This window comes from Oryx dammah, unplaced genomic scaffold (genome assembly GCF_014754425.2).
Source record: "Oryx dammah isolate SB20612 unplaced genomic scaffold, SCBI_Odam_1.1 HiC_scaffold_37, whole genome shotgun sequence".
In the NCBI taxonomy this organism is placed as follows: domain Eukaryota; kingdom Metazoa; phylum Chordata; class Mammalia; order Artiodactyla; family Bovidae; genus Oryx; species Oryx dammah.
This window is the reverse complement of record NW_024070221.1, coordinates 64,327-87,984: the sequence shown is the minus strand read 5'-3', so window position 1 is coordinate 87,984 and position 23,658 is coordinate 64,327. Positions and strand designations below refer to the sequence as shown.

General features: G+C 42.8%; 1 protein-coding gene across 1 annotated transcript in view; it reads right to left on the bottom strand.

Annotated features, from left to right (window-relative positions):
- Positions 1–23,658, bottom strand: part of LOC120859164 (multidrug resistance-associated protein 4-like) — a gene marked incomplete at its 3' end in the record, with an annotated part of 127,954 nt that overhangs the window by 65,300 nt on the left and 38,996 nt on the right. Inside the window, exons 6-12 of the mRNA XM_040235368.1 lie at positions 18,160–18,249; positions 16,961–17,124; positions 14,404–14,529; positions 12,749–12,998; positions 6,428–6,529; positions 4,254–4,343; positions 2,526–2,717 (exon numbers count right to left, since the gene is read on the bottom strand). Of these exons, the coding sequence (XP_040091302.1) occupies positions 2,526–2,717; positions 4,254–4,343; positions 6,428–6,529; positions 12,749–12,998; positions 14,404–14,529; positions 16,961–17,124; positions 18,160–18,249 (1,014 nt within the window). The remainder of the gene's footprint in view (positions 1–2,525; positions 2,718–4,253; positions 4,344–6,427; positions 6,530–12,748; positions 12,999–14,403; positions 14,530–16,960; positions 17,125–18,159; positions 18,250–23,658) is intronic.

The window sequence follows — 23,658 nt, the reverse complement described above, 5'->3', positions numbered from 1 at the left end:
TAGCCACCATTTACTGAAACCCTGGCTTGTTTACATTTCACAGGTATTTTCTGTAGCTTTTACAGTAATCCCACCCCTCCCCCACTTAACAAGAAAGGAAACTGAGACAAACACCAGGAGTCACTACCCAGAACTGTTCTCTCCCAAGGCCAAGCCTTTTCTACCGCACATGCCATCTGTGTGTTTACAGGTCAGACTAACTCCAGGACGCCACTATTTCCTGTGATTGTCTTATGTCCATCCACTGATATCTGGAATCCAAAAGGAGATAAGCAGAGGCTCTCTTAACTTACTAAGTAGTTCCCAGGTGTCATAAAGACCATGCTGACCTCTTGCTAATCAGAGTCATAGATGACATTTCGGAGCAATAACAAAACCTCCTGGAAGCCCTCTGATCCAATGTCCTCATTTTGCTGCAGAAACATCAGAGGTCCAGGCAGGTAACAGGACATGTCCAGAGTGACAGCGGGCAAGTGATGAAGCTGGGGCCAGAACTCTCCTCTGTGCTACTTCTCCACGTTGGGCCTCCCTTCCTGTCAAGGAAGGAATGGACCCCAACTCCATGTCCCAACTACACAGTCCATGTTTATAAGCATCACATCATGTTCAGAAGAAGCGCTGTGCAGCTCAGTCCTGCAGAGCCCCTTTCCACAGAGTCTATGTTGCACACAAGCCTAGGGTGGGTGAAGCTCCAGGACACTGCTCATGTTATTGGTCCAGTCACCCCATGAGGCTGCAGCAAAGTATCAGCCCCCCGGATCTGATCTTGAGCTGTAAATGTAGAGATAAGGTGTCTCATCGCTCCAGGCCTCAGTTTTACTAACTATAAAATGAGGATGGGAACATCAAAGACACTCATAAAGAATGAATAACTCATAAATCTAATTTTTGTGTGTGCATGTGCACGTTTGAGAGACAGAAAAATGCTTTGCACATGGACTCTGAATAAATGGGAGCTACTGTTCTCATTGTTCTACATTTGCTTCCCCTTCTTTTCTTACATGGTATCTATACCATTTAACAAAAATCTATCCCATTCCTGCTAATTTGACATCATTTCTGCAAACACACAATCACCCATGAACAAGAACCCAGAAGAAAGAAACAAGCCCATTAAACAAGCAATTCTGTTTCTCCACATCATTGTAAAATGCTACTCACCTGATACAGGGCTTCCCAGGTAGTGCTAGTGGTAAAGAACCCACCTGCCAATGCAGGAGACATAAAGAGACGTGGGTTCAATCCCTGGGTTGGGAAGGTCCCTTGGAGAAGGGCAGGGCAACCCACTCCAGTATTCTTGCCAGTAGAATTCAATAGACAGATGAGCCTGGTGGGCTATATAGTCCATGGGGCCACAGAGGTGGACACGACTGAAGTGACTTAGCATATACACATGTGCACACCTGATGCAACCTATGATGTTCAAGCCATTGTTCCAGGAGAATTACTACTTCCTCACAAAGCAGGTCTGGAGCCTTCAACACCACACCTTTGAAAATCTGACTGCACTGAACAGACCCCAGGGGAAGACCTTTAATGCTATTTATTCACTGACTTTTACAACCTGAGAGAGTAACAGAGTATTTAACATTATTTATTCTTTTTCCTTTCTTTTTGCCAAACTGTATTCTCCTATCAGTTTAGTTCTCATCATTTATTCACTAATCTTATTTAAATCCCAAGGTACAGGTAAACCTTTCATCTTACCATTTTCTGTGAAATTCAATGCTGTTTCTGAAAATAATATCCCTCAGTGAAATGACACAGTATTAAAAAAAATTTTTAAGTATTCTGGTTTCCTTAAATAATAAATTACAAGTCAAAAATGAAGTGGAGAGAGAAACTCATAGACTGAAAGGGACCAAAGAGGCATCAACCAGGTGCAGAGAGCAGACTTTATGTGAATTCCAACAATGGTGCAGGAGATTTCTCAGTGTAATGACTAACAACATGTAAACACAGACTAGCAGGTGGGGGATGTTAAGGAATTTGAGGTATTTTTCAGGTGAAATAAAGTAGTGATTTTTTTTTTTTTCCAAAAGCTTTCCTATGGAGAAAATTAATGAAATGTTTACAGATGAATTAATCCGAGGTCTAGGATTTGTTCCACAATACTCTGGGGTGGGGGTAGGGCTGGCAGAGGCCAGAGGTAGAGATGCAGCAAGACTGGCCACCAGTTGATCCTGGCTGAAGCTGAGGGTGGTACATGAGGGGTCATTATACCTTGCTCTCTGTTTTTGTAAATTTTTGTTACTTTCCTTTAGAAATAGTTGAAATGGAATGAAACTTCACAGAATGAAACAATCCGCCCTGCAGATAATATATTCTGAGAGTGTCATTATCCCATAAGCATTAAAACGGCAGCATATGTAAATATACCTGCTTTATTTACCAAGAAGACCTGCTTAAATATTAAGCAACATTCAAAATTCCATTTTTTAAAAATAACTTTTAACTTGTAGATTAAAATCAACACTACCATCATTTGAATTTCAAGTATATGCAGCTCAGAAGTCATCACTCACCTCTTCCAAAGCACAGGTCTTAATTACTTTTTCATATCGCTCTTCTTCATATTTCTTCCCAAATAAAATGTTACTCTTCACAGTTCCTGGAAACACCCAGGGCTGCTGAGAAACATACGCGATCCTCCCGTGGACGCTGACCTTCCCCTGGCTCGGGGGCAGCTCCCCCAGCACAGTACATAACAGTGACGACTGCAACAGACGGCAACACACACATGTGAACAGGGAGCACTCAGGACGGAACACGCCCTGCAGCACAGCCGACCCCACCCGGGTGCTTGATACACAACAGAACACTTTCATTTAAAACAGAATAAAGTACAGCCCTCACAGTTGACATACAAAAAAATTGAAAATAACACTAATGGTCAATGAAAATAATGACTGACAAGGGATATATTAATAGTATAAACAGTCTACTCTGCCCGAATATCTGCCAAATGAAATTCTACTCAGCAAAGAATAATTAAGAATGTTTAACATCCCTCTCTAGCAGAGCCTGGCAGGATGTATATTTTCTGTATCTGATGTTTAATGCATTTGTTCCTGCATCTGGTATCCTTTGCTTAAAAAACACTTGTTTAAAAACTATGTGTGAAGAATATATCCAAAGATGATTAATTGAAAGAACTGTGAAGTGAGTTGTGTCTGCAGAGCAAAGTCCATCATAGGGGAAATCAGTACCCTTTCATATACATATCCCACATTAAAAATAATAATTTTATTTATTTATTTTTAGTTCTTTTATTTATTTTTTACAATGTTGTGTTGGTTTCTGCCATACCACAGTCCTAATTTTATTTATTTTTGCTTGTGCTGGGTCTTCATTGCAGTGCATGGATTTTCTTGTTGAGCAGCACAGGCTCTAATGCGCAGGCTTCAGCAGTTGCAGCCCAGGGGCTCAGTGGTTGCAGCTCCCGGGCTCTAGAGCACAAGCCCAACAGTCGTGGTACACAGCCTTAGTTGCTCCACAACACGTGGGATCTTCCTGGACCAGGGATCGAAACTGTGTCTCCTGCATTGGCAGGTGGATTCTTTTACCACTGAGCCACCAGGGAAGCCCACACCCCACATTAAATTTCTGTATCTTGTTGTTTCAGACCAAGCGCACCTTTCCTTTCAATCTTCAACATCACACAGATGTGGTGTGTCTCCATGCCACCAGAGCTCTCATCACATTGGGCTAAAATAACCTGCCTGCATATCTGTCTCACTCCAGAACCTGGTTGCCTCTGAAAGGCAGTGAGTCAGAGCCTTGCTCACATCTGCACCTTTAGCTCCAGCACGTGGAGAACATTCACTACACGTGCACTGACAGGATCAAGTCAAATCATAGGAGGAAATGCTCAAAGCTACCAGGAAGAGCCTTTACGACCTCCAGACTTCTTGGAAGGGCCACTAAGATGAAAAGAATTCCCCATTGTCTCTGTCTCTCCTGAACAGTTGTCACTTAAATAATTTCCTTCACTGAGACATCCAAATTTCCCACAAGCAGTTCCTAACTGGGCAAAGTGAAGCACCAAGAAGACAAAGACAGTGTGCATTTATCCAGATTTATTTGCCATGAAATCTTCTTGTAAAATGAATGTTCCATGGAACACATCTAGAGGAACACTGTTCTAGCACACTCGATTCAAACTGAGTCACACTCAGCTCTGGGTTCCACTCTGAGGATTTAGCAGGGGCTGTGGTGTTACTGTAAAGCTGACAAAAGGCATCACAACTTACCTTTCCGGCGCCCACAGGTCCGACCACAGCTAACAGCTCACCAGGCCTGACAGAAAAGGAAAGGCCTTGTAGGGTTGGAGTCTCTGATGCCTACAAATTAAAGTTCATGAAAATGTACCCATTTCAATAAAGTAACACAAATTGTTTTACAAAGTGGAAAAGATAGCAATAACAAACATAATTGATATGCAAAATATAACCCACATTTTTTCTCTTTCCTATTTTAAGACACTGAGTCCTGGAGATTCTTCATCTAATCTTATCTCTTTGGGGATTTGAGGCAGCTTTAGCTGACTTTAACCCATATGGACAAAGGAATGTTTCATCTACTGCACAACTGGGCTCATTTCACATGCTAGCAAAGTAATGCTCAAAATTCTTCAAGCTAGGCTTCATCAGTACATGAACTGAGAACTTCCAGATGTACAAGCTAGAATTAGAAAAGGCAGAGGAACCAGAGATCAAATTTTTGGCACCTGTTGGATCACAGAAAAATCAAGGTAATTCCAGAAAAACATCTACTTTTGCTTCATTGACTAAAGCCTTTGACTGTATGGATCACAACAAACTGTAGAAAATTCTTAAAGAGATGGGAAGACCAGACCACGTTACCTGATACCTGTAAAACCTGTATGTAGGTCAAGAAGCAACAGTTAGAATCAGACATGTAACAATGGACTGGTTCCAAATCAGGAAAGGAGTATGTCAAAGCTGTATACGGTCACCCTGCTTATTTAACTTTTATGCAGACTACATGATGCAAAATACCCAGCTAGATAAATCACAAAATGGAATCTAGAATTCTGACAGAATATCAACAGTCTCAAACATGCAGATGATACCACTCTAATGGCAGAAAGTGAAGAGGAACTAAAGAGCCTCTTGATGAAGGCTGAAAGAGGTGGCTTAAAACTCAACATTCGAAAATCTAAAATCATGGCATCTGGTCCCATCACTTCATGGCAAATAGAAAGGGAGAAAGCGGAAACAGTGGCAGATTTTATTTTCTTGTGCTCTAAAATTACTTCAGACAGCAATTGCAACCACGAAATTCAAAAATGCTTGCTCCTTGGAAGAATAGCTATGACAAAACTATACTGTGTATTAAAAAGCAAAGATATTACTTTGCCTATAAAGGTCCACATAGTCAAAGCTATGGTTTGTCCAGAGAGTTGGACCAGAAAGAAGACTGAATGCTGAAGAATTGATGCTTTTGGACTGTGGTGTTGGAGAAGAGTCTTGAGAGTTCCTTGGGCAGCAAGGAGATCAAACAAATAAATCCTAAAAGAAATCAATCTTGCATAGTCATTGGAAGGACTGATGCTGAAGCTGAAGCTCCAGTACTTTAGCCATCTGATGCAAAGAGCCAACTCATTGGAAAAGACCCTGATGCTGGGAAAGATTGAAGGCAGGAGGAGAAGGGGATGACAGAGGACAAAATGGTTGGATGGCATCACCGACTGGATGGACATGAGTTTGACCAAGCTCAGGAAATGGTGGAAGGACAGGGAAGTCTGGTGTGCTGCAGTCCATAGAGTCACAAAGAGTTGGACACAACTGAGCAACTGAACAAAAACAACAGAAATACTGGGGTGGGTATCCATTCCCATGGACAGAGGGGCCTGTTGGGCTACAATTCATGGGGTCACAAAGACTCAGACACAACTGAAGCGACTGACACTTCACAATTCAGCCCAAAATATTAGATCTGGGTTTTCAAGAAAAGATGTATTTGTGCTCTATATCTTTTGTTTCAGGTGACCCTATTGTATAGCACAGGAAATTATATTTTTATAATTATTTTTATAATTTTATAATTTAATATAAAATTTATAACAATTTTATAATTTTATAATTATATTTATATAGTCTATAATAAAACAATGAAATATGAAAATTAAAAGAATAATTTATGTACTTTAAATTCAACGCATGCTAATACACTGAAAGCTCTCTTGAAAATGAAAAAAAGAGCAACATATCAAATGCTTCAGGCTGATTTTACACTTAATCTCCATTGCAAACCTTATTCCTATCCTGAGAATTTTTATAACATATTCTCAGTAAATGAGAAAGTCACATTTTACAGTATGTGTAAAATCTCAAAGTTTTCTAATAAATCTATGTCACAGTTGTCTTTTGCAGGCACAATTTTGGAAGGGAAGGTTTCTTACCTTTTCCCAAGAAGCTGTAGAAACTTGCACATCCACAATCATTTTACCATCCGATGGCAGCTGAGGGTAGCACTGTGATATCTCATCAAGTAACAGAAAGTCCTACAGAAAAAAAGGCAAAACACAGATTTTTTTTTAACTGCAAAAACAAAGCACAAACAAAACAACTGCTTCCCTGGAATTTGCAATAAAAAGTTTGATACCTATCATTTATACCTACCTATCATTTTACAACTGTATTTTATTAGGTCTTGGTTCATAGAAGAAATATTAAATAGTATATAGTATGTAACATACTATTATTATAGTATATGTACATCTAAATACATAATATAGTATAATATAGTATAGCATATATATAATATTGCATATACATACATATATATAGTATGTCTGCATGTGTGTGTGTGTGGGTTCATGTATAAAACAAATGGTTCCTGGCCATGAGGCTATCTTTGTACTTTCTCAACAAGTGCACTGGTTCCTCTCTAAGAAGAAAATATGGATTTAAACTCCAATACATTTAGAAGCTGGACATTTTTATTGCTTTACTTGTGTTACCAACAATAAACAGGTGAGCTGGTAGGAATTATTTCATAAATATTAACTGAATCCCATCATGTGCCAAGCACCATGAGACACTGCTATAACACAGAGAGGAAGGCCCTTCCCAGGCCATCAGGAAGCAGGTGGCACAGGACAGGCTGGGAACATAAGACCAACGACAGAGACTCTCAGTGCAAACCCTGTACTAAACGCTTTTCTCCTCACGTGTGTCAAATCCATATCACTGCTTGTCATTAACTATTACTAAGTCATCATTCTAAAAAGAAAACGCTCTTAAGTTTCTATGCCTTAAAAAATATTTCACAAGCATCTTTTCACAAACGCTGTCTCTTGTCCTTACTCGGTGCCCCCTCTCTTTAGCAGCAGGAATGGCCGCACCTACCACTTGTTATCTTCTACACCACTTGGCAGTTAATCCATGCAAAGTAGCTGAATAAGACAAGGTCTTATAAACTGCTACAAAGCTGACAAACACATACAAGAAAACTCCCTCTTGCCTTGCATATGCTAGACATAATTCAATGAGAAGAGTGACTTCACTTTCACTTTTCACTTTCATGCATTGGAGAAGGAAATGGCAACCCACTCCAGTGTTCTTGCCTGGAGAATCCCAGGGATGGTGGAGCCTCGTGGGCTGCCATCTGTGGGGTCGCACAGAGTCGGACACAACTGAAGTGACTTAGCAGTAGCAGGAGAGATACTGAACACACAACTTAGACCCCTCCCACTCCCCGAAGTCCCAAAATTGTGATGATGGGGCAGAGACAGCTGGCTGTCCTCAAAATCTGCTCTCATTCTTCTGAGGTAACAGACCCTGGATTTTAGCTGCACATGGCAGCCTGGAAGAAGGCCCTCTGCTTCTCCACTCCCTCAAAGATAGGAGCAGCCATGCGACCAAATCCAGGCCACTGGAGAGTGACAGCAACCTGGACCTTCCTCCACCCCAAGGCCTGGGCCTTGGGGGCTGCCAGCTGGGTCAAGGTCACATGTGGTGGGGTAACAGGAGAGAAAGAGTCTGGGTCTCTAACACCACGGAGATGGACTGATTGGATCTCCTTGCAGTCCGAGGGACTCTCAAGAGTCTTCTCCAACACCACAGCTCCAAAGCCTCAATTCTTCAGCACTCAGCTTTCTTCATAGTCCAACTCTCAAATCCATACACGACTACTGGAAAAACCATAGCTTTGACTAGATGGACCTTTGCTGGTAAAGTAATGTCTCTGCTTTTTAATGGTTGCTGTAAATGTAATCAATTTAAGTGAGATCACAGTGGAGTAGGGTTGGCCCTGAATCCAGTAAGACTGGAGTCCTCATGAGAAATGGAGAGGCAGATTTACACACAGAAAACAGCTTACCTGATGGAGAGAAAGGCTAGAGTGACAGCAGTTACAAGCCAAGGAATGCCAAGTTTTGCCTGCAACCACTCAAAGCTAACAGAGGCAATAAAGGATGCTCCCTTATCGGATTCAGAGGGATCCTGACCCTGATGACACCTTGATTTTAGATTTCTATCCTTCAGGACTGTGAAACAATACATACCTCTTGTTTTGGGCCACGTGGTTTATGGTACTTCATATCAGCAGCCCCAGGAAACCCATACAGAGCCTCACAAGGATTCTTGCATGAGAGAAAACAAATGACCCCTGTAAGCAGCTTTACCACGGGTAACGCTGGGACCCACAGGCAAACCAAATTCTAACCCATATGGGGAAAAACTGAAACAAGCATGTGAGGATGTTTGAGAAAGAAAACAACACACAAATAGTAATCTACTATCTTAAACATCTTGACACCCCATCTATCATGCCTCAGAGTCATAAATGTGATTGCAACCTTCTACTTAAAATGAAGAACTGGTCAAAGGCAGTTCAGTTCAGGCTCTCAGTCATGTCCGACTCTTTGTGACCCCATGAACCACAGTATGCCAGGTCTCCCTGTCCATCACCGACTCCCGGAGTCCACCCAAACCCATGTCCATTGAGCCGGTGATGCCATCCAACCATCTCATCCTCTGTCATTCCGTTCTCCTCCTGCCCCTAATCCCTCCCCGCATCAGGGTCTTTTCAAATGAGTCAGTGCTCTGCATCAGGTGGCCAAAGTATTGGAGTTTCAGCTTCAACATCGAACTGGTCAAAACTGAATGTGAAAAACGTTCTGCAGGAAAAGAAAGATGTGATCCTTGCATTTCTCTCAAAGCCCAGCTGGTGGGAGATGAGATTCATTCATGCCCTCCTCCTCTCATCCAGGCTTACTGAGAACCTAGCACCGGGCATGGTAACTCCTACCCTCCCCGAGCCTGAGTCCAGAAGGAGGCAGGATGGACAGACGGTGGTCTGAGGAAACGTTGGCAGGCTTTCAACCACCACAGCCTGAGTTCTCTCTCCACACCATCTCCCACACTGTCAGCCAGGTACCAGCTCTCATCTGTTCTGAAATAGTTCATCTCTCTCCCAGTTCTCTTTTCCCCTTGAAACAACATAATTTAGAATCTCATTCACCGCTAGTCATCTCAATAATGCAGCTTTTCTTTTTCTGATTCCTTCTGCAACATCACTGACCCTGCCCCAAGACAACTCCCTCCTGATCTCCTTACAGCCCCTCTGAGAGTGTCCACAAGCTTAACACCCCCCAGTGACCCAAAGCACCTAAGTCCACACTCCACAGGTGGCCTCTGCCTGGACACCCTGAGTACTGACTCCACCCATCCCTCCAGCCCTTCTTAAATATTAGCCATATTGAAATTAGCTCAGCACATCCCCAGCTGGCACTGCCCTTCCTACTTCTGAATCCCCAGAAGGATAGTAAGTCACGTACAGAGGAGACATGACATCATTTGTGCACTTATACAGTCCCAACTCCAACTAAGACCGAGTTTTGCACAGTCAGCCTATCGTGGGCATCAGCTAAAGGAAGGATCAGACTGTACAGTTGTTCAAGTCAGTCCAACCACTGACTGCATGGCTACAGCCTTACACAGTCTAAGCTGACACAGCAACAAGCAAAAGGTGATGAGACAGGCTGGGACGAGGAACCATTTATGGGAGAGTTTGCACCTGAACAAACGTCTCTTTGAGCAACAAAATACAAAGAAACCATAAGGGACTAAATATAACTGCACGTATGCAAAGGTAATTTCAAACAGTAAGACATAAAAACACCAACTGTTAACTGCCATTTCTGAGCTGCTGGGAGAAAAGCAGGGAACTGCATATGATCTTGGCACACAGCACCTACAAGATAGTGGGCAGACCACGTAAGTCACCCCTGTGGCTCAAACGACCAAGCTTCCCCTACCCTCACCCCACTTAAGGAACCAGCCCACCCATGTCAAAGAATCAACGGGGCATCAGTTTCTTGTTTTCATATTTTGTGCTGTAGCACAAGCCTCAGAGAGCCTTGTCTGAATTTACTGTGTGGCCTATTATCAATTTCTATTGATTAAAAAGACCAAGGGCCCTGGAGAGTAATGTATATGTTATATATTCAGTCTCAGTTCCGTTCAGTTCAGTTCAGTTGCTCAGTCATGTCCAACTCTTTGCAACCCCATGAATTGCAGCACGCCAGGCCTCCCTGTCCATCACCAACTCCCAGAGTTCACTCAGATTCACGTCCATCGAGTCAGTGATGCCATCCAGCCATCTCATCCGCTGTCGTCCCCTGCTCCTCCTGCCCCTAATCCCTCCCAGCATCAAAGTGTTTTTTAATGAGTCAACTCTTCACATGAGGTGGCCAAAGTACTGGAGTTTCAGCTTTAGTATCATTCCTTCCAAAGAAATCCCAGGGCTGATCTCCTTCAGAATGGACTGGTTGGATCTCCTTGCAGTCCAAGGGACTCTCAAGAGTCTTCTCCAACACCACAGTTCAAAAGCATCAATTCTTCAGTGCTCAGCCTTCTTCACAGTCCAACTCTCACATCCATACATGACCACAGGAAAAACCATAGCCTTGATTAGACAGACCTTAGTCGGCAAAGTAATGTCTCTGCTTTTGAATATGCTATCTAGGTTGGTCATAACTTTTCTTCCAAGGAGTAAGCGTCTTTTAATTTCATGGCTGCAGTCACCATCTGCAGTGATTTTGGAGCCCCCAAAAATAAAGTCTGACACTGTTTCCATTGTTTCCCCATCTATTTCCCATGAAGTGATGGGACAGGATGCCATGATCTTCATTTTCTGAATGTTGAGCTTTAAGCCAACTATTTCACTCTCCACTTTCACTTTCATCAAGAGGCTTTTTAGGTCCTCTTCACTTTCTGCCATAAGGGTGGTGTCATTTGCATATCTGAGGTGATTGATATTTCTCCCGGCAATCTTGATTCCAGCTTGTGTTTCTTCCAGTCCAGCGTTTCTCATGATGTACTCTGCATAGAAGTTAAATAAGCAGGGTGACAATATACAGCCTTGACATACTCCTTTTCCTATTTGGAACCAGTCTGTCTAGACAGAATCAAATACAGTTTCAACTTGAGCATGTAACCAAGATATCAATATTGACTGTGTGTATATTAGAATAGAAATCTCTCACTTTCAAACAAAAAAGAAAGAAAAGGAAAATTAAGCCCTAAGTGAAGAATTCAATTTATTGAGCACTTGTCCACAAATAATAGTCCTGAAGGGAACAGATGTCAGTTTTCCAAGGGTTAAATGAGACCCCATTCTACACATGATCAGCTCCTAAAAGCATCAGAAGTGTTCGCTGGATTTTTTCCAGGACTCAGTCTGATGAAAGAGCTGAAATTAAGTGGCCATTAGCCAGGAAGTGCAGACCCAGAACAGGTTATGCAAAAAAGGATAAACGTCAGAACTGCAGCCACAAAGACTGACTTCCCAGGGGCTGGTAATGGGAAACCTAAAGTTGCTTTGTGAACAATATCACCTCAGAGATACATTTGATTGGATGCAAAAGTCACTGAAGACTTCTAGTGCTTTGAAGTTGAGATCGTTTGCAATCCTATTGGAGTCATTCAGCGCCAAGACCATGGGTCCCCCCTTCCTCTCTTAGAGAAAAATAGAGTCTTCTTGGGCCTATGAGGTCACAATAAATCATTCATTTCCACAGAGCCCATTTAATCTTCAAGTTAAACAGAAATACTTGAGCACCTACTGTGTGCAAGGCCCTTGTCTTCATGATAAAAATTATTTACCCCTGACTAGAGACAGTGGTAAAGGAGACAGAAGGTATGGTGGGAATCACAGGTTTGAAAGGAAAGGGGAAGCTAGAGACAGGCTTAGACACTAAGCAAAATAAGGACAGGAACAAAAATACAGAGATCAGACATCAGCAGGAAAATATCTATCGCCCAAAGAATCTAGTTTTAAACACAGAGAACTAAGTGAAGCTGAGGCCACTCTTCCTGCCCAGGGAATAGGAAGTTCCTCCCCTCCTGGCCCAGAGAGGCATCCTGTCCACCCCGGTACTGTGCACAGTTGCTGCTAGTCATTCCAGGCAGCACAGCAGATGCAATCTGTTTGTGTCTCCTGCTTTTAGACATTTTAATTGTCCAGCAGCCATCACTGAACGTCAAGAGCCTGTGAGGCTTTACTTACACTACTGCCCCTAAAGGAGCATGGGTCTTATGATACTTTTAACATACTTTACCTAAGAAAAGAGGGAAACACATACATTTTGGAAAGACTGCCAGCTTGGCACTGAAAGAGTTAAATCTCACCTAACTGGCACACAATGATACCACATAAAAGGAGGCATTTTAGGAAAAATCTGCCTATAACTTTAAAGAGTTATTTTTCACTAAACCTTGATTCTTCGGATGCTGACGACGGCCTCTGACACCTTCTCAACGGCCATGGGGAAGTAGAGGGTGCTCGAGAACCGCAGAGCCTCGAACAGCATCACCACCACAAACACCTGGCTGGCTGTGACCAGGTTGTCAAGGAGCTCATTGGTGATGAAGGTGACAAAAATCATGATTTTGCTCACAGCAAAAAATGATGCCAAATTCATGCCCCTAAGGTAGGAACTTCTCAGAATCTTGGAAATTTCCTTCCTGTAAAAGAGAATAGGATTCTTATAAGTTTTCTTCTTATAAAACCTTCTTATAGGTTCTATAAGAAGCATCAGCATACAAGACATGGATTCAGTGCCCTGTGTGAGTGGCCCCTTTCTAGGGAGTGGACACAGATAAAGATAAACCATCCCTCACCTCATGGAGACACCACCCAGTGCACACTCGGGGTTCTCTGACACCAGATTACACACTGCATCACCACTTCAATCTTTCAAGTGAAAGGAGGCTTAATGTCACACTTTCAAACATCTGCCTCAGTCAGACTGGGTTTGAACATTCATTCAACAAACATTCATAATCACAAGTCCTGGGCCAGGCTCCTCACAGAAAGACATAGCCTGTCCCCTCCAGGGGCTCATGAACATGTTGGAGAAGAGAATTAGCAACAACAAAACTGGGAGACAATAGACAGAGACAGTCAGCACAGGCCCCAAGGGAGCCTAGAGCAGAAGTGTGCAACTCGGAGCAGTGGAGTTAGGGCAAATTATACACACACGTGGGCCCTGAAAAGATGAACTGGGGTCAGTCAGGCTTGGCGGTGGCCAGAGTAGAAGGAAGAAGTGAGTGCATTCCCAGCAGAGGGAGGGGCCCCCACAAAGGTGCAAAGTCAGAGGTGACAAGGTCTGGTCAGAGAAATGCTCATCAGATATTTAAATGAAAGATGGAGAAACATCCTAGAAACATGAAGCAAAACAAAAGGAACAGTATTTTCATAGCTCCATTTGAAATGAATAATAGTGATTCATGAGCTTTCCTGGTGGTAAAGAATCTGCCTGCAATGCAGGAGACACGAGTTTAGTCCCTGGGTTGGGCAGATCCCCTGGAGGAGGAAATAGCAACTCACTCTAGTATTCCTGCCTGGGAAATTCCATGGACAGAGGAGCCTGGTGGGCTACAGTACATGGGGTCACAAACAGTTGGACACGAACAAGCAACTAAGCGTGCGTGACAATGACTAAGAACAGTGATTCTTATAGTTCGGCTCGATACAAGTACACCCAGTCTCTACAATCTCCCTGTTTGTACTCCATCAACATAAATTACAATTTTAGTTTGAATATCACTGTCTCAAATGCTAACTATTTTAAAAGCATTGCTCTAGGATTTGAGGTATTAAGAACTACTTAGAAGCATATATATTTTTTCCTTTGAGAAGATGGTAAATGGAAGAGTAGGTTAAATGATGTCTCCACTATTCTACTGAACCCTCCCATGACATGTGGGGGATGCAGTGAATAGTAAGTATTTAAGCTCACCTTAATATGAAAGTGAATTTAAAAATTTATTTGTTAAGACATTGAAAGCATTTTGTAGACTAGGAAATAAAGCATGAAAATATGGAGTGAGATATATATAGATATATATAGATATATCACACACTTACCTTCTCAGTCTGCTAATAAGGTTTATAAATGACTTTTCCCAAGCATTCATTTTTATTGTTCTGATGCCAGTTATGACTTCACTCATGGTCCTGATCCTCTTGTCTGTGAAAGCTGCGGTCTTACTCCTGAGGGGACAGACGTGAGATGAGTCTCAGTGACCATAGCCCAACTTTCCTCAGCAGCAGCAGCAGGAGTGGGCACAGGGGAGGGACTAGGATCAAAAGATTCTCTACAGCCCTTTTGCACTTAGAACACAGGCAGGTCCTACTCAGAGTACAAACAGAGAAAAGGGTTTCAATTAGGAAGTCAAACACTCAGCCCATTTCAAGAAGTAACTTGGAGAACATGCAGCATCAGCTAAGGAAAACCTGAAATGAGTCAGATACAAACCACCTGCTCAAAGAGGTCACAGTCTGCCGGGAGCCAGTGTGAGGAATCCCACCCGTGACAAGGTCATGAGGGAGGAAGCTGACATACCCAAGGCCGTGATCAGACTTAAGAGTTCCCCCTGGCATTTCCTGAGCATCCACCCCCACCAAAATAAAAATCTGCCGGCTTTTGTACTCTGCTTTTCCACTTTTCTGATATTCTCTGGAAAAAAGTCAACTCAGGGCTTTAGTCTTCTGCATTTGAAAGGGATGTTTCAGTTAACCCCCTCTGATTGCTCTCTAGCTTGCCTAACAGGTTCCCTGGACCTCTTACAGCTTGGGAATTGCTTGCAGCCCCCAACCTCGAGAGGCACAAAGCTTAAAAGCATCTTAAAGATACAGAGCCTTTTCTAAAGAGTTGAAAATTATATTGGTGACGGGATTTCACTGTTGACTCAATGATTGCTGCCAGGCCTCCATATTCTTTATCTTTTAGGCACCTGGGAGGATGTTACTCAATGTAAACGGGATATGGAAAAAGATATATAATAGTTTTGATGTTAGCAACACTAGACTTTTGAGTTAATTACTTCTTTTGTTATATATCACTGCACTCCTCTTGTGTCCTTGCTATGTAAGAATGTAACTTTATTTAGTACTTTCTGAGAGTGGCACCAAACCTTGGGAAGATCAACACAAATAAGTCTTCTGGTTGACAAACCCTTATCAGAAAAAAGGCTGTAAAATGTTAATTGGCCCTTTTTGGCCAGAAGATGATGTAAATCACCTAAGACTTGTGTATACAATTAGGTATGCAGAGAGAAAAGCCTGGTTTTGATAAGAGTCTGGGCTGCTAACACTGCATAACTTTGTATTACCCATTGATCTCTATGTACAATCTAAAAGGTATATAAGGCCTTCTAAACAATAGGAGCCGGAGCCAGTCGCTGGACTGGTTTCCCCCGTGTCTCTCTCTCTTTTTCCCTCCCTCTCCTCTTTACTTTAATTTCAGGATGAATTTCCATTTGGGGCGCGGAGGCTCGCCAAGTCTACTTACTTGCCCTGGCTGTTAAGACCCGCGCGAAAGGGAGCCTAAGGCGAGGCACCCTTAGATATTCAAGCGAGTACCGGTGGCCCACCGTAGATGGTGCAAATTCCTTGTCTGGAATTTTATTGGTCTTCTGCGTAATCCAAGCTATTCAGCCCTCTTCCTCCACTTAATCTTCCTACTACACTATTTCTTCCTAATCTAATCTTATACTAATAAATAAATAAGTCTTTCCTCGCCGACTCCGTCCAACCTTCGAATTCCCTGGATCCACTGGGGCTGGACCCCGGCAACAGTCAGATAGGGAAAAGTAGAAAAGCACCCAAATCTACCAGGAAGACAGTGGCTGTGCTGTAATAAAATAGGAGTAAAGTTCTGGGGAGCAGAAAAGATGCGGCTGTTAATTCCAGCAGGAGAGGAGAACAAGAAGAGCTTCAGAAACCAGGTAGCACTGAAACAGGGTCTCTGAGGATAGGGAACCTCTCTCCATATCAATGGCAGGAAACGGAATTCCAAACAGAGAAAGGCACCAAGCACAGAACGGAACTCACGAAACACACACAAGAGCTCAATGAGCTTCAAATAGCTCATCTCCATCACCTGACAACCACCCACCTCCAACCCTCTGGGACCTGCTTCAGGTCTAAGAGCAGCAGAAGGCTCTTTACCACCAGCCACTTTTCTGTCACATATGCTGCTGTGAATGGGGCTTCATAAAGACACAGTGAAGATGAGCCTGGCCCTGGGGGTGCTTATAACTTATTGGAAACACGAACAGAATACCTGAAAAGGCTCCAGCACAAGCATAACAAAAATATATGCGGCGAGAAAAGAGCCTACAGGATTATTACTATTTAAAAAGATTTAAAAAACTTAGACATGGGTAAATTCTGCTGAAGAACACTCTACTTATTTAGATATGGTGCCAAGAGGAGCCAGTGAATGCCTTCACTGTTCCTGCTTCAGGATCAGCCTTCAGTTTAAGGCCAGAGCCTTCACTGGCTAAGCCTGAAGGGTCTACAACCTACACAAAGAAGAGACCAGAGAAGGCATTTGTCTTGTTTTCAACAAAAGCATCATGCAGACTATGGATGTTACCAATTACATAGTGTCAATTTTTAAAAGAAGTGTTTCTCTTACCGGAGTGATGAAAATGACATCCCAAAGCAGCTTTGCAAAAGCAGAAGAATAATGAGAACCGCCATCCCAGCAAGACACGACATTCCTATTTCCATCCAGAGCAGGGCAGTCACTGCAATAACCTGCAGTGGCCCCACCCACAGATAGTGCAAGAACATCATTACCTTAAAAGAGAAAGACAAAGCCTTCTTAGGACTGCATACAATAAAACCAGTGAGGACACAGTGTAGAAACAATCAGCTCTGAAGGAACAGACAGGAACCTAAACAGCAATGACCTCACTGGGTTTTAAACCTGCTAAAGCAGAAATCCAAGTGTCCACCCCAGATGATGCTATTCAGGGGCAGCACAGAGCTGGCTTCAGGGATGTCCTGGGAGAATCAGACCACCAGCATTGAAGGAAGATGTCGATTTTGTCCACAACACAGAGGAGCTCAGGGCTTCCCCAAATGCTCTCTGTCCTAGAATTTAGACCCCATCTCCTCTGGGGAACCATGGCATCCCAGGAAAACCTATATTATGGTACCTACCACTTTCTCCAGTAATTACTTATATATTTAGCTCCCTAATAGGCTGTGGCTTCTATAGGGCAAAAACTAAGCTTTGCTCATCCCTGAAAGTGAGCAGGGGCCTCACTTCATGTTTGATGAATGAATACTTGAAAGAGAAGTATCTAGTGCAACACAGATCTGACCAACAGCTACAACGCCCTGGGTTGGCATTGGAAAAAGACTGTGGAGGGGATTGTAGAAAGGAGGTTGTGTCTTTCTGGGGACCACACACTTGGCATTATTCTTCACAGGTTCCCTATGCAGCAGGTACTGAACAGGGTGCAGGGGAAAGAACAATCCCTCCCACCAGGCCTTCATCACCTAGAGGAGGAGGAAGACAGTTCAGCAACACCCACACCATGTGCCAAGAAGGGCCTCTCCAGGAAGACCCCTAAGGACACTAGCAAAGCTAGGTAGGAACACTGCTGCCTATTTATTATTTGAAAAACAAAACTCTCATTTACAGAACAATACATATAATTACATCTAAGTTGCACACAGAGAAATGAAAGTTGGATAAATAGAACCTTTGTTTTACATCCTCAATAGAATCGTGGCTGACACCAAACCCTGGCACCTGGCATCCCCCTAAGCTGAACCCAGTGAGAAAAACAGGAAATGGAAGAGGATCCCTCAGGGGCAGCTCACCTGGTCAAACCTGTTCACATCGTTGGACAGCAGGTTGACTACCTGGCCTGTGGTGGTCTTCCCCATGGCTGAGCTACTCAGACGAAGGGCCTGAAATGAGAGAGGGAGACAGAGATCTGGATTCCTAAGGTGATACCAAGTCATCTTAGACATAACACAATGGATCATGTCTTCTGGGGTCCTGAGTGGTGTCAGCAGGAGCAGGATGACCCCTGACAGCTGGGCTCTAGGGACCCTTGTTCAGCCTCTAACTCCTGAGTGTGGCGGCCCCAACCACAAGGACAGCAAAGGGAGGAGCAGGAGGTAGAAGCAAAATCCAGCCCGTTTCAGTGAACTTGGACCTGCCTGAAGGGTAAAGGGTGTAGGTTTACACTTAAGAGACAACTAAGTAATTTTGAGCCAAATTAGATGAGAGCAGAGAGGCTGATTTAAGGAAGGAAATTTGGAGACTTGGACTATAAATCTGGACTCAATCATTAATTCTCTGGGTGACAATATTTAAACACTTCAGGCTTAGTTTGTTCATTCTGAAATGAGCAAGTATAATGTTCAAAACACCGTTCCTGTGAGGAAACTGTGTTCTTAACGCCAGTCTGCTGACTTACAGAAACCACAACCCATGTAGCACAATCCCTTTATTTAGTAAGAAAAATGCCCTAGAGATCTGAGGAAGCTGAAAGAAACCAGGAGCTGCTTCAACAGACCACCAACTGGAGCCACTGATCCAAACACAATGTCATACTTTATAAAAATGTTTCATTTACTCCTCAAGTTAAAGAAGAAAACCAATGATCAAGTGAGAATGTTTAATGATATAACCACAATGGAAGAGAATATGGAAGTTCCTCAAAAATTAAACATGAAATTATCATACAATACAGAAATTATACTACTAAGGATATACTCAAGAAAAACTAAAAATGCAAACTTGAACAGACAATTTAACTCATATTCATGGCAGCTATGTTCACAATAGCTAAAAGGTAGAAATAACTGTTCATTGACAGATGAGAGAATACACAGAATGTTGTATAGACCTATAATGGAATATTATTCTATCTTAAAAAGGAATTAAATTCTGACACCTGCTACAACGTGGATGAAACTTGCAGATATTGTGCTACAGGACATAAGTCTCACACACACAAAACGACAAACACTGTATGATTCCACTTAACAGGGTACCTACAGTAGTCAGATTCACAGAGAGAAGAACGGTGCTAGGTAAGGGGACAGGGGTTGGGGAGTTAGTGTGTAATGGGTGCAGAGGTTCAGTTTGGGAAAACCAAAAAGTTTCAGAGATGAATTATGGTGATGGCCACCAACAAAGTGAATGTACCTTATGTCACTAAATGCTGCAATGAAAAGGAGTGAAAATGGGACATTTTATGCAGTGTATATTTCCCCACAATTAAAAAAAAAAAAGATCAATGATCAAAAGCCAAAAGTAACTTTACCAAATTTGTGACAATGTATTAATAAATTAGTTATTAGAGTTAGAGGCTCTAATGTCCGTTGCTCCAAATCTTTGTTGTGACGAGACAAAGAACCGGGGAACATACACTCACGTGACATCTATGGTGCCGTGACTCGGATATAACCTGGCTGAAACAACCTCCACGCGGAAGAGGCCAGGCACAGCCGGAGCCCAACTCAGCGAAGCTCCCACGGTAGAGGCGGAAAGTGAAGAAAATCCAGCGCAGGGGAAGGCCCATCGTGCTGGAAACCCGGACAGCGAAAAACAAACTCAGCAGAAAGCTCACATGGCCCAGTCTCAGATCCCAGAAGACCTCTGGTTAAGGTAAGAGGTCCTCGCTAGAGGGACATGCCTAACAAAATCTTAATTCCTTTACAATCTCTCGTTTCTTGTTCCCTCAAACCTCCTGTGAACAGGCGGGCGGCAGGAGGCACAGTTGAGGGACTCTGGAGAGGCTACTCCTCAGCACGTCCCAGAGGCGCTATCTGCTCAGCCCCAGTAGCTGTTACACAAGCCAGTGGGGGTTCTTCTGTCCTTTCTCTTCTCTGTGCCAAGGATCAGACCAATGAAATTGTGAGCACTGGTCAGATATTTAACAAATTTTCCGGTGGGCTATGAAGGGGATTCCTTGGCACGTTTTTCCCACTGCTTTTTCTTCCTGTCCTTCACCTCTCTCCTGGGACTCAAGCTCGGCCAAAACTAATGAAACTCAGGCCTTGATGTCTCATTGCAAAACTTCATTGAGAGACAAAGCGATAAGAGGTAGATTTGTTAGGATCCAGAGAGAAGCCACTCTTCCAGGTGTGAACCATTGCCAAGGGCAGGGGCTGGGGCCACGGAATTAGCCCTGGCAAGGTTTTGTGAGAAGGCAATGGCACCCCACTCCAGTACTCTTGCCTGGAAAATCTCATGGACGGAGGAGGCTGGTAGGCTGCAGTCCATGGGGTCGCTGAGAGTTGGACGTGACTCAGTGACTTCACTCAGTGACTTCACTTTCACTTTTCACTTTTATGCATTGGAGAAGGAAATGGCAACCCACTCCAGTGTTCTTGTCTGGAGAATCCCAGGGATGGGGGAGTCTGGTGGGCTGCCGTCTATAGGGTTGCACAGAGTCAGACACGACTGAAGCAACTTAGCATAAATAAATAAATGGCAAGTCATTTTTATTTATGATACCTCCCACAGGATCATTCAAAATTCAGCTGAAAAGAGCATGAAAATGCTGACTGGACCATGTTAAGAAGGGCAGATGTGCAGCCTTCAAGATCCCCTGGAGACCTGGCCCAGCCTGGATCCATGGTGTAGACAAACTACAGCTACAAGCTTAGCAGCCACTCCATTTCTAACACTAGACCTGTTTCTTCCCAGGACCAGGGATCCAGAGGTGGGGCCCAAGATGAACCACAAATGTTCAGAGGAGCCTTTCAGAGCTGCTCTGTAGCACCAGCTTTTGTGCCCTAAGCAATCAGCCCACCTGTAACCTGAAAAGAAGTGTCTTGTTTCTGCAACAGCAAGACTCTAGATGCAAGGCTGTGCACAAGGAAATTTGTCTTTCCCATGATTCTGAAATTTCAGATTATGTCAATGGTGTAATCCCCACAATTTCTGAATTCATATAGGAACCATCTTTTGGGTATAATTAAGGCAGCAAATGAACATCTCGGGAGATGGTTACATTCACATAAACCAATGTGCCAGGTCAGATCACATTTCCAAAAGGCAAGATTTCAAAGTGTTAGAGGAAAGAGGAAGAAAAACAGGTGGACAGTTGCTCACCTGTGCAGCAAAGAGTGAGCTTTGAGTAAACAATCACCTCACACCTAACTTAAAGCTTTCACAACGCAGTCCTGGTAAAATTCGTAGTTACTATGAGAGTTATGGAGAAGGAAATGGCAACCCACTCCGGTATTCTTGCCTGGGGAAACCCATGGACAGAGGAGCCTGGCAGGCTACGGCCCATGGGGTCACAAAGTGTCAGACACAACTGAGCAACTATCACTCACATGAGAGTTAAGCATGATCTGAAAAGACATTTAGCCAATTGGTGGGGAAATCTGAGTATCCATCTCCTAAATGGTTAAAGATGCAACAGAATAACAAAGATGATGTTGGACGGCAATGAAGACCCTGACTGGAATGTGTGGGCACTACTGAGATTTCCATATCACCCAGAAGGAAACCAACTCAGACGCTGCTGCCAAACAAGACAGTGAGATGCCAGGTCTCCAGGTTCACGCAGTCCCGAGATGTATACGACTCTGCTCAAGGAAAGATAAGATGACATCTTACTTTCTGCTGACAGAAGTATTCTGAAGAAATGGAAGTTCTAGAAAAGTAGCAACCAGGTAAAGAAGCAATATTTTAAATTTAAGTTGTTTGGGTGTATCTTTCAATAAGGGCTATATTTATTAATAAAAATTTCATGTTTAATGTTACCACATGATGTTTTTATATAAATACATTGGGAAATGATTATTATAGTAAAACCACTTAAAGTATACACTACCTAATATAGTTATCCTATTTTACATGTGTGGTGAGATAATTTAAGATCTCCTCTCTTGGAAAATTTCAAGGCTACAATACAGTCAAATAAGGATTTTTTTTTTATGCAAACAATCTGAGGCAAAGAGGTATCCAACATCATATTTAAACAGAACCCTTCAGCTCTTGACACTTATATATCTGTGGCAATGCTTTTGTAAAGATACCTGAAATCCTTATTCCTTTTATACTAGTTTAGACCAGGGTAAACTGTGAAATAATTTTCTGGCATTCCTCGATACAAAATCGGTGAACACATTAAATCAGTTCTCATTAAAAGTGCTATGATGCATACTAAAGGTAAAAGGAAACATTGTATTAAAGTAGCTTAAATGAAGAGCAACAAATTCTCTCTAGAATGAATGAAACAGTGTAAAATTTCAAGTTTTATCTCAAAAACCCTACTATTTTCTTTAATATCATTAACAACAATCACTTCCATAGAATATAGTGAGTGAGTCTATATTTGGCATAAATTCTCTTTATATTTTCTCTAATTAACATAACTATATTGAATATAATTAGATAGGTCTTTTAAAATTATAATCATTCCCTTTCTCAAATACATTACCAGCTTCTAGATATAGTTTTGTAGATCCAATCTCCTTAGTTCAGTTCAGTTCAATCGCTCAGTTGTGTCCGACTCTTTGCAACCCCATGAATCACAGCATGCCAGGCCTCCCTGTCCATCACCAACTCCCGAAGTTCACTCAGACACACATCCATCGAGTCAGTGATGCCATCCAGCCATCTCATCCTCTGTCGTCCCCTTCTCCTCCTGCCCCCAATCCCTCCCAGCATCAGAGTCTTTTCCAATGAGTCAACTCTTCACATGAAGTGGCCAAAGTACTGGAGTTTCAGCTTTAGCATCATTCCTTCCAAAGAAATCCCAGGGCTGATCTCCTTCAGAATGGACTGGTTGGATCTCCTTGCAGTCCAAGGGACTCTCAAGAGTCTTCTCCAACACCACAGTTCAAAAGCATCAATTCTTTGGCACTCAGCCTTCTTCACAGTCCAACTCTCACATCCATACATGACCACTGGATAAACCATAGCCTTGACTAGATGGACCTTAGCCAGCAAAGTAATGTCTCTGCCTTTGAATAGGCTATCTAGGCTGGTCATAACTTTTCTTCCAAGGAGTAAGCATCTTTTAATTTTATGGCTGCAGTCACCATCTGCAGTGATTTTGGAGCCCCCCAAAATAAAGTCTGACACTGTTTCCACTGTTTTCCCATCTATTTCCCATGAAGTGATGGGACCGGATGCCATGATCTTCATTTTCTGAATGTTGAGCTTTAAGCCAACTTTTTCACTCTCCTCTCTCACTTTCACAAGAGGCTTTTTAGTTCCTCTTCACTTTCTGCCATAAGGATGGTGGCATCTGCATATCTGAGGTTATTGATATTTCTCCCGGCAATCTTGATTCCAGCTTGTGTTTCTTCCAGTCCAGTGTTTCTCATGATGTACTCTGCATA